The sequence below is a fragment of the Mesitornis unicolor genome, unplaced genomic scaffold (genome assembly GCF_000695765.1).
Source record: "Mesitornis unicolor isolate BGI_N332 unplaced genomic scaffold, ASM69576v1 scaffold21063, whole genome shotgun sequence".
Taxonomy (NCBI): domain Eukaryota; kingdom Metazoa; phylum Chordata; class Aves; order Mesitornithiformes; family Mesitornithidae; genus Mesitornis; species Mesitornis unicolor.
The window spans coordinates 130,688-141,885 of record NW_010175641.1 but is presented as its reverse complement, the minus strand read 5'-3'; the positions used below and the strand labels follow the sequence as shown (position 1 = coordinate 141,885).

The following is an 11,198-nucleotide window of genomic DNA, read 5'->3' as shown; positions in this document are numbered from 1 at the left end:
GCTGAGCAGTTAGTCTCTGAAAGGCTCAGACTGTGCCTGGCATCTTATTAAAAGTCAGAAGACTAAAACTGTCTGATTTGAGTTATTATTCAGGTTTACTGTTTTCCTCCCAAACCTGAAAAATTGCATTTAAGAGCACCTTGGAAAAAGAACTTCTTCACCTCCGCTCTGTGTGTGTATGTACATGTATACGTGCAAAACCCTGCGCCTCCAGTAGCAAACTTGCACAGGAGGAGGTAGAGCATGCACCAATGCAGAGTTGGTGCCTGGGGGAGGTGACCATCACATAAGATGGAGCTGAACTCAAGGGAGGACTGGGAGGTGTTCAACAGTTCCTTTGGCCAACAGTCACATTTAGAGACCTTTATCAAGAGCAATTGGCATGGCTGTACTGCTGCAGGGCAGGTGAGGGGCTAGAGTCTCAGAGCACTGCATTAGTACCTGGAAAATGCTTCAAAGAAGAGCTGATGGCACAGGAGCTTGCAGGAAGGGCATAAGAGATACAGCTGTCACAGCATGTTCAGTTGGATCTTGCACTCCAAAACAGTCTGAGTCCTACTGCAGGAAGTATTTGCAGAAACCATGGGAAGCATGAGGAGAGAGCAATAAGGGAGCTAGGAGATTTCTACATTGGCAATGGCAGAAATTATATCTTCATGAGCTAAACCTGTTGTTCACCAACAACCAGCACAATAGCAGCAAGGGGTCATGCTTACTTTAATTCTTTTTCCCAGGTGTGTACCAGACATATGACACCTCCACACACACACACACCCCAACCCATGCCCTCACAGTGCAGGCACAAGTGCTGGACTCTGGTGATCCCTCAGTCCATCCACTCAGATGCAGGACCACACGGGCTCAACTTCAGTGTGGGCTGTGTCCCAGCTGGGGCACTTCCTTCCATTCAGTGCCCAACCTGAAATATTGGGCAAAGGCAGGAGTCATGGCGTGGCAGTTCCTCTCCTTTTCTTTATCAGAAATTTGGGAGCTCCTCTACCCCTTTCTGAGGAACTGTGTGCAATTATGGGGACAGAAGGTAACACAAACAAGGAGGGCATGATCCAGTCCCTCCGTGGCTATCACCAGGTTGTGGAAGGTGCCTTGTCTTGGCTAGTAGAGGAGGTGGGTCTCTAGGCAGGTCCCTAGGCAGCACATTAGCTGTGGGGTTGTGTCAGGATGCAGCATGTACCATGTCAAGATCCTATCTTATCTTTCCAGAATGGCCATCTTCAGACTACTACTAACAAGCCGTCCTCCCTCTAGCAGCTGGCTATGTCATCCCACAAGACAGAATACTACATCTTCCCAGCTTCAGCTTGCTCTTTTGTCTCCCTGAATCCCTCTTTGCTGCCCTCCAATGAATACAGTGGGGGGTGGAGAGAACAGAGCTGTATCTGGGTCTGAAGGCCCTTGTTAGCACAGGCTGCTATAGCTCTGCATTCTCACTCCACATGATGCTCAGCTCTTTCTTTCTCATGCTCATTTTGAGCGACCTTCCACCAGAGCCTTCCAGCTGCCTCCTTGGTTGCAGAAGAGCCCCCATCCTAGCTCCACACACCTAGCCACAGGCAACACCCAGTTCCTCTTTCTAGCTGGATATATGCCCCCCACTGATTACCATCCTCCTTCCCATCTTTGGTTCCTTACATCCCACCCAAGACTCATCATTTCCTGATGCCACCATTTGTGTCACCCAGGGATTTGCTGCCTACCTCAGCTACAGACAGCACTGTAGTTGGCCAAGGCTCGCTCCTCTGCAAAAGGAAATGAGGAAGTCAGTCACACACACATGCAGGCACATAGAGAAGTATGCATGTCTTTTCTCAGCCAGAGAACTGAACTCAGCTCCCAGTTCCAGAGTAGGAGCAAATCTGCAACCCACCTGGCTGGTAGTAATCGTAGATTTTGATGGTGGCCGGTTTCAGGTTCTTAATCTGAATTACTTGTTCCAGTTGCAGAACAAAAGTCTGAGATTCATCATTGAGCTTGTGGATGTGGAAAGAAATTAGCAAAGAAGGGGAGAAAGAAGTCATTGCATCTTCATCTTCCCTAGCTTGAATGTTTTAGTGCAGTAAATCTCTCTAATCCATTAGAGATTCTGGGTTTTAGCAATGTGTGGAACAGCAAAAGACAATGACAAAACCCAATGACAATGAAACTGGGCAAGCTTCCTCTGTCCAGTTCTACCAGTGCTCTTTTGTCATGCCTAGCTGAGCCTCAGGCTTCTCACAGAGTTCCTTGTCCTCTGGCCTCTTGCTTTCGCTGTGCAAACCAAACACTTTTGTTTACACCTACCTTCTCCAGATAAATGTAGACCACATCAGCTTTCACTTCTATTTTCTTAACAATGGTTCTGCGCTCCAGCTGGGATAGGAAACAATAACACAAGGAATTTGTGAGCACTTTCCTTAGGGCTTCCTGACCTGAGGGACCCACTGTTGTATTGAAGGGATGGTGTGGAGCTTGACTCTGTGTGGAACCGTATCTTTCTCACACATAAGGATTTTATCCATTATATCTTTGGTAGTCCCTCCTGGACATCATTTATGAGCATCTTAACTGGAAAAAATATTTTTGGCTAGAACTAGAGTCTTTCCAAGAAATCCTGTCTTAGAATTTCTGACAAACAAATCCTGGTGTTTAGCACACTCAGCAGTATATTTTGTTCCTGGCCCAAGGCAGAATAGTCTCAGTGGGAGAGGCTGAACCACTTCTGATCTCCTGTAGCCTGCCCTTGTGGGGTCTGTATGGAAATGAGAGCTTTTGGTTCAATTACAACAGCAAAGGGTCCCTGCTAATTTAGTTACCTCATGGCCTGAAATAAACAGCTCCCAACAGGAGCAAGCAGGTGGGACCCATTCACCATATCCATCTTTTTTTTTTTTTTTTAATTTCCAAAGTTCTTACCAACATCCTGGATGTGGGAGTCAGGACGAATCCAGACAGCAGGGGGACCTCCATGATCACCATGTTGGTTGTGACTCTGCTCCCGATATAGCTGAGGAAGAAACAGAGGGTTTAACTCTGTGAGAACAGTGCCCTCCCAGCCCCACTTCCCTCCACCACCATGCCCTGTGTGCAGGACTCAGCCAGGGACTAGGGACACGGCAGCCACTGCTCCCTCTCAAAGGATGTAGCCAGCACCTTCCTTCACCACCCCTTCCACCCACCAAATTCACTCTCTGTCCCGTCCACCCCAGATGCCAGGTCTTTCCATTGCAGCCCTTTCCCAGCTGCTGTCCCCAAGCACAGTGGGTCTTGCTGGAGGAGTAAATAGCCCTTGGGGTCACCTGGTAAGGATGCGGACGGTGAGGACTTGAGCGTTGGCCTGGCTGCAGTTGGTCAACTCTGTGTTGACCCGCAGAGTGAAGGTCACAGCAGTCCGCGGGAGAGGCTCATGGTAGCTCAGCACTGTCTGCAGTGTGAGGGCCAGGAGCAGAGAAGACAGGCCAGGCATGATCTCATGCAAGCAGAAGAGGCAGAGACCTTCACCTCTACTCTCTGCCACACTCATCCCACCACCTCACCTGAGCAAAGACACAGTTGCTGCCGTGGACCTGCACCAGGAACTGACCCAGGGCCTCTGCCAGTGCTGCCTGCTGCACCAGAAGCCGCCTCTGGCGGTTGACTTGGAAAGCCTTCCCAAAGCCCCTCTGGGACTTCACCCTCACAACTGCCTGCCCTGATGTGCTGAACGTCCTTGCTGCGTATTTTGCTAAGGCTTGTAAGGCAACAACGGTGTCCTAGAGAGGGAGAGACAGTCACCCCGCTGAAGCATCAGCTCTAATGTAGCCGACTGAGAGCAGGAAGACCTCGAGAGGACTTGCCCTGCCAACCCTGGGTGCAGAAGCACATCAATCCACTGGGAGCTACTTGTTACCTGGGTGGAGGCAAAGCCCCCATAGGCATTCTGCTGCCGAGTCAGCCATGCCACAATGCCAGCTGCAGTTGTCATGTCCCCCGCATGCACCCGTGGCTTAGAGAGGTACGCCAGGAGCACGTAGGCTGTCAACTCTATGTCCTCTGAGTGAGTATCAGGCCAGGAGACTGTGGAAGCTGGAGATCTTGGCTTGGGGCTCCAGTGGATCTGCCCTCCTGCAGAAGCAAAAGGAGCATGCAGGCTCTCTGGAAAGAACATAATTGGGGATTCACAGGAAAAAAAAACCCAGAGTGCTTTCAGGGCTCCTTCAGCTCATTCCCTGTACTCAGACCAAGATTGCTTTCTTCAGTTTATTCTCAAGGGCTTCATATGCTCGTAGCTCACTGATTCCTACCTCCTCCCTCTAGATCTTGAAAACCGCCAGTCTGAGGAAATTCTTTCTGATAAGTCACACTTACAGCCCGTGAAATAAGTTACTGTGCTTTCTATTACACAGTGCAGTTACTGCACAAATACAAGGAATATGTGCAAATACATATGTCACTTTAATTGCTTTAGCTAGTCAAACATTACTCCAAATCCCAGCAGGTGAACAAGAAGCATTATGCCAGCCAGCAGTCAGTACCTGATTTGATGGCCTGTTCTTCCAGTTTGTACAGCAGCTCCTGGGTTGTCTCATAGTCCCCAGCCAGGGCAAAGGCATAGGCTAGCATGGCTTCTGTGTAGATGTTGGTGATGTTGTGAACCGCCTGCTGCAGGCAGCGGAGGGTACTCTGCATCAGTTTTCCCTGTGTTGGGAGAAGAGACACATGCCAAATTCTGACAAGGGCAAAACAGGAGGCAGTAGAGCTCATTCCAGGGAGCCAGACTATGTCTTCCTCATGTAGCTCCAGAGAAACCCATTAAATTACACATTCTCTTGAGAAAACAGGCTGTGCAGCCCCAGTGTCCACTGGGAGCTATAGCTACCAAACACTACAGCCAGTTTTGGATCATGCCAGTTTTACAGCACTGTCTATTTTGAGGAACGACTTCACAGTTTGGCCAAACATCAGCTCCTTCCCAGGAGCTCCCTACCCATTCCTGGCCTGCAGAATGCCAGCATTAGGAGCTGACATACGTCCATAGCAGTTCCCTGGCGTGGGAGTGTACAGGAGAGCAGGAGGGAGCGTGCTTACCTTAAGCAGCCGACCCATCTCCAGCAGTGCTGCAGCGACATACGCCCCCAGGGAGATTTCATCATCCATGCTGCCCTGTGAAGGGAATGCACCTTTCACTCTGAGTGGCATTTGGAGGGCAAAGGCAGTGGCTCCCCAGGAGGAAAAGCATTCCTTTTGCGTTCCCCACCCCATACCCTGCTCACTTTAAGGCTGGTTGCATGTGTTGCAGGAGTGACTTTCCAGGATCCTTTGGGATCCTACAATCTTTAGCTGTAACACCATCTGTCCAGCCATTACCAGCTGTGCTGCATGGCTTGGACCTCATTTACCTTTAGGGAGGAATGAAAGAGACTCCCTTTGGTGGCAAAACAGCCACTAGGGAGCTGGTTTTGCTCTAGCCAGCGCAGGGCATCCTGGATGTTCTTGCCATCTATATAGACGTATTTTCTGGCTTGGCTGAACATCTTGACTACATAAGCTGTCAGCCTAGGAAGAGGATGAGATGTAAGAGAAAGAGAAACACAAAAAAAGAAAAAAAGAAAGTCCAAGGCCTCCTGGTGCTTGCCCCTGAAGTTAACACTGATATAGTGGGGTGCCAAAAAAAAGATATTTTCAAACTGAAAATCAAGGAAAGACTCCTGCTCCTGCACATCTTTGTTGTTCCAGTTTCCCATAAAATCTGCTGCCCTACATCATTGCTTCTTCAAGTGGCTCAATTTCCTCAGTCTCTCTCCCTGCCAATTTGCTCCTGGGGTCTCCATCCAAAAGAAGGAACACACATCCTATCAGCTTTTATAGGCACATTAGCTGCTGTGGCCCAGTCAGGAAAAATCATGAATGAGGGAGATTTGCAGTGCTTACCAGGTGTTCCCTTCCCCATCCTGCTGCCCAAAGACACTATAGGACCCATCTCTGTGCCTATAAAGAAGCTGCATCTGGTACCCTGGGGAGATGGGAACAGTGAATAATACAGCACAGTAACACAGAGGAGCCAGCATTGACAAAATGTGTGCAAGGGCAATAGCTATTAGTAGGTTGGACACAGGGGAAGGCAGAGGAGCAAGGTGGGTCTGTTGTACTCGCCATTGCGCAGGAATCCTGTTGCCCTCTCCTTGATCTCAGGGGTCAGCTGCCTTGTCTTCTCCAGGTACTGCAGCACATAGACAACGGGGGCAAACAGCACCATGTTCTGCTCCCCACAGCCATGGGGCATCTGTACCAAGTGGTCCAGGTTCTGCAGTGCAATCCCCATGAGGTCACCTACACAAGGGTATAAGAAACAAAGCAGGTGGAAGAATGATTTGAGGTGCTTCTCAGCCAGGCAGTGGATAATAGTGCTTTATCTCAGCACAGGAGGAAAACACTGGAGAGAGGAGGAAAGAGAAGCAAACAACAGAGTGCAGGATGGAGAGCGGTGACTGTTTTGCCTATTCTTAGTCTGGCATCATGATGCAGGGTTACCACACTACAGAGTCCCAGAGGAATTCTCCCTTATCAGTTTTTGCAGTCTGAAGGGGTCCAACCATAACAAGTACTATTTGTAAAAGGCTATGAGCAGAGCTGCAGTTGCTCAGTGTGTGTCATGCAGACAGACAAATACAAAAGCATTTAGGGAAAGGTTGGAATATTTCTGGTCTTTAGCCAGGCCTGTTCTACCTGTCAAGCATTAAAAGGTCAGTAAGCCAGTAGGGGTGCTAGTCAGATGGTGTGAAAGTGTCCATATGTCCTCCAGCCAGAAAAACCTTGTATTTGGTTTCCTCCTTTGGGCTCGGTTGCATAATATCCATGGCTATTCATGCCAGGTCTGACTTCATACCAGCTCTGGCATGGGGGCAAATGAACTTAATGCAAAGAAGTGTATTGAATGGTAGGTATGTCTGGCCCCAGTAGCCTTTCCAAGTTGTTCTTTTTCAACTTAATAATGCTGAGAAGTTCTTCTCTCCAGGATCTTTAGCTGTAGCAGCAAAACTTAACAGGAAGACAAGATGGTTATGAGCCTTGCTGATTGTATCTACACAGAACTACCCAAGGTGTCAAAGTTCCAGTAAAAATAATGGCTTAGAGTCTCTGCTCCAACGTCCTGACTAGAAAAATAAGGATTATTCTGCTCTGCAGATTGCTTTTCCCATGAAAGCCTAAGTGCTAATCTAAAAATCTGAAAGCCTGGTGTTGGCAAACCCTACAGAGAATCAAAACACAGCATTCTCTCTTTTGAGCAGTTTCATGTCAAATGGATCCCCTGACATCATCATCAAGCCTTGCTTATGTAGTCAGAGAGCCCATAATAGAAATCACTTACCCGAGATGGAAATGGAAGCCCTGGCAGACCCCTTTACCACGTCGTCAGGAAGGCGAAGGGACACAGGTTCTTCAGCCACGTTTCCTGATAAGAACAGGATAAACATGTAGCATGAAAAATCAAGTCAAATGCATCTAACCAGGGAGACAAGACTGGCACAGACAAATGGGACACTGCCTACATGTCTCTCCCAGACTCTCCCTACATTCTATCCAAGCCATCAAACCAAGCTCCATTGCCTGGAAACTTTTCAGATTAGAAGAGACATGAGAGCTGCTGGCCAGGCTGAGGGCTCACCAAGCTCCACAACTCAATTCACTACACTTCACAAGTGTCACAAGAATCACAGTCCTCACTCGGCAGGGGGACATCCTGGAGAGACTTGCAATGCTGCAGGGACAGGATGGGAGGCTTGAGCAGCTCTCACCAGTGATTATCAAGCCCCAGAAATACTGGCGGAGCTGCAGTATGGGAGGGAGACTACAGAGCGGGATTTTGCCACCTATACTCAGTGGCAAATTCAGTAGGACAGCACATATGGAAGTAATATTTCTTGTTCTTTCCTGTCTAAGAGGAAGTGAAATTTCCTATATGAAAAATAATTTGAAAGCATTCTTTCATCAGACCTCTCACAGTTTAGTCCTACTCTCAGGTCTAGTTACTTCAGGCTGCAGGACCCATTCAGGCTGTCCACATACCTCCTCTTGGGCACAGAAGGGCACTGTAAGACTTCTCCACTAACACACCTTCTGGCTGCCAGGGCAGGAACATGAACATGGGACAGGAGAAACACAATTACACACAAAATCTGCAAACAGCAGCAAAATTTCAGAGCAAGATCAGTGGTTAGCCCCCAGGCTGCCAGGGACTCTGTCGTTCTCACCTTTGGCAAGTCTGCACTGAAGCTGCCTGCTTCACTGCTCAAGAGAGCAAGAGCAAGCCCGAGGGACAGGACTCTCTGGTCAGTGAGCACATACAAAAGCTCATGTGCAATGGGTGATTGAGCAGGGAAAGGTACAGGGACAAACATAGACACGGTGTTTGAATGCAGCTCAAGAAAGTGTACCGCAAGAAGGGAATAGGCTTGGCTAGGTCCTGGGGGGGCACAAAGCAAACTGAACCACAGCCTTGGTATGCTAATGCTGGCCAAAAAATGAGGAAAGAAAACCATCTGGCCCAGCTCAGCCTCCCTCCCCCCAGAGGCAGGGATACTCAGAGAGAGAGAGACGAGCCTTCTCTCATACTGACCCGGACCAACAAGCGTTTGACCAGCGTATGCCTTCGCCTCATGGTAGCTGGCAAGGTCTTCCTGCCCCCACACCGTGGTGTGGTGTCCAATACCTCTGTCCTCAGTGTGATATTCAGAGTCCCTAGCAAATAAATTGAACAGAGCCTGTTTCTTATACCTGTGGCCAAATGGAGTCAAGTTGCTTTAACTGATAGTGGTCTGAGATGCTTCAGGTGGCTGGTCTTCATAGCCTCAGTGGTTCAGCTGGTAAAGGTGAGCCAGCCAGTACTGATGGCTTGTTCAGACACCCTAAGCAAGAGGGAACTAGGTAATGCCTCACCACCAGCGACCTCATTGCACTACATATGATTGTAACAACAGAAGGTTGAATGCAGCCCCTTGGACCCCAGTGTCCCCTTCCCATTGCATATGAAGAGCAGCACCAGCAATACAAGCTTCCTCCACCCAAATCTATACAGCCTTTTTCTCTTCAGCTGGTCCCACAGCCCTTTCTTCAAGAGTTCTCCATGCCACCCATTCAGTTCCTGTCCTCTCTGATAGGCCTGTCTAAGAAGAGATAAAGAAGGCGGACATGATGGATCACTTGGCTTGGACCAATAAGAACAAACTTTGGGATCTAGAGGAGGCAAAGCTCTGTCTGTTTCTCTGGACCTCCTACTTTCTCTCACTTTAGTTTTAGGATGCCCCATCACCTCTCCTATTTTGCTGCCATACCCAGCTGGACTGCTGTCACATTCCACATGAAGGTCTTGGTCTCCTCTACACACAGACACTCCCTGTCACTGCAGGTCCGGCATGGCTCCACCTGGAAGTCTAAGGATCTAATCAGGGCCACGTGGATCTGAGGGAATGACAGACACAGGTGAGCAACTGGGTAACTCAGGAGACATGGCTTGGCACAACACACTCTAAAACTGGAGGGCACGGTAGATCTGTCCCACACAGTGTTACCTGTGGCACAGGCACATACCTGTATGCACTGCTGCAGGTAGTTGAAAACAGTAGCTTTCAGCATGAACGTCTCTCCTTGGATGACAGCATATGGCAGCATCACATCCACAGAGAAGGGCTGGACTGTTCTGAGGCTCATAGTTGGGGCAAGACCAAATCCCCTCCCAGCCATGCAGAATGTCTTGACTTTCCACTCTGCAGCTGCAGTAGGCACAGTGATAGGGACACTCCTGTTGCCGCTGGGGCTGAGAGGAAGAGAGCAGTTGCATGAAGAAATTCACCCCACTCCGCTACACTGGGGAGAGCTCATGGCCCTGGGGGAGGGAGATTATGCAGGTCCTTATGCTCGAATCAATGACTTCTGCTCCAGTGGCTTACAGCAAGGCAGCTTTCAGTATTCGATCCCTAAAGCCATAAACCCTGCTTAAATGCCATAATTTCCTTATACACTTCTCCTGAGCAAGACACTGCCCAAGCATCCCAACTCTGTCAGTCAACACAATGATGCTCTGCAAGCAGCAGCACCATATCCTTCTGACTGCCGATTCATCAGCCTTAATTTAAACACTGTGGCAACAAGGGCTACAGATTTTGCTGGTACACCCACCAAATTGAGAAGTTAGTAGAGTGTACCCCAATGTGTGATGAGAGGATTCTTGGTGGTTTGGTTTTGAAGTATATTGCTTTTCTCTAAACCTGTGTAGACTTCAGTTCTGCACCTCAAAGTGTAATAGTCCTTCAGTTTGATGCACTATAAATGCAGGGAAGAGCCAAAAAATTCACAGGCAGACTTCTCTTTACACCTGTGGCCAGAATTTTGCACAAATGCAAGTCAGCCAAGACTCAGTAACAGAGAGATCATCCTTCTGTCCATTTGTAAAGTCTGGCATCACTTACCCAATAGAGAACAGATTCCAAATCCAAGTTTCAGGGAAATAGTGGTGAAGTCTTCCATGGGTTGTAAATTTGGGTTGTTCCTTAGTGATTCTTTGGTCTTCTGTAGAAGGCTGCCCTGAAAGAAAGAATGAGGAGTCCCACAAGATTAGGAGAGGTGAGCCCTGCCAATGATAAACAGCCTAGTACTGGAGCAAGAGGCAAAGCAAGCAGTAAGAGACAATGGGAAGAGTCTGGCAGAGGTAAACACAAGGGAGTGGGCTGATTCGGTAGGAGAGGGAAAATAGGAAGGGAAAAGAGAGAGGTAACAGGAGAACCAGCTTGCAGTGAGCTGGTTTCAAGTTTTCCAAGACTAGGTTACACAAAAGCCCTTGCTGACCTGACCCAGAGTCGGTGCTAAAGAGACTAGGCCCCTTCAGAGTGCCATTGTAACCAACACTTCTGTAATTCTGTGAATAACAATGCTGTTTGCTTGTCTGCAGAAAACTCACAGCCCTCTGCAAGCAATGGCTTAAATATCAGCAGGTATGTGACCCAGCTTAGTATGTTTATCTAGTGCAGACTGAGACACAGAGAAAGGAAGTGTCTGTCTTTGCAGCTGCAGGTGAGGACAGAAGCCAGATCTCAGCACAGCCTGTGGGGTAGTCACTGGGAAACAGATCCTATCCCACACATGGGTTTGTCTGTCCCAGGAAAGGGAATGCTGTGCTTTAATGTCAGGGAACATCCAGGTAGTTACATTCCTCAGAGCCCTTTTTATAG

General features: G+C 48.7%; 1 protein-coding gene across 1 annotated transcript in view; it reads right to left on the bottom strand.

The window, feature by feature from the left end:
• Positions 1 to 1,716: 1,716 nt before the first annotated feature.
• The window catches only part of LOC104538319 (alpha-2-macroglobulin-like protein 1), a 22,681-nt gene continuing 13,199 nt past the window's right edge, over positions 1,717 to 11,198 (bottom strand). Inside the window, exons 18-35 of the mRNA XM_010181476.1 lie at positions 10,440 to 10,554; positions 9,562 to 9,787; positions 9,306 to 9,432; positions 8,591 to 8,712; positions 8,041 to 8,095; positions 7,343 to 7,426; positions 6,127 to 6,303; positions 5,905 to 5,986; positions 5,373 to 5,529; positions 5,062 to 5,136; positions 4,509 to 4,671; positions 3,884 to 4,098; positions 3,531 to 3,746; positions 3,294 to 3,418; positions 2,911 to 3,001; positions 2,299 to 2,367; positions 1,886 to 1,988; positions 1,717 to 1,757 (exon numbers count right to left, since the gene is read on the bottom strand). Of these exons, the coding sequence (XP_010179778.1) occupies positions 1,717 to 1,757; positions 1,886 to 1,988; positions 2,299 to 2,367; positions 2,911 to 3,001; positions 3,294 to 3,418; positions 3,531 to 3,746; positions 3,884 to 4,098; positions 4,509 to 4,671; positions 5,062 to 5,136; positions 5,373 to 5,529; positions 5,905 to 5,986; positions 6,127 to 6,303; positions 7,343 to 7,426; positions 8,041 to 8,095; positions 8,591 to 8,712; positions 9,306 to 9,432; positions 9,562 to 9,787; positions 10,440 to 10,554 (2,243 nt within the window). The remainder of the gene's footprint in view (positions 1,758 to 1,885; positions 1,989 to 2,298; positions 2,368 to 2,910; positions 3,002 to 3,293; positions 3,419 to 3,530; positions 3,747 to 3,883; positions 4,099 to 4,508; positions 4,672 to 5,061; positions 5,137 to 5,372; positions 5,530 to 5,904; positions 5,987 to 6,126; positions 6,304 to 7,342; positions 7,427 to 8,040; positions 8,096 to 8,590; positions 8,713 to 9,305; positions 9,433 to 9,561; positions 9,788 to 10,439; positions 10,555 to 11,198) is intronic.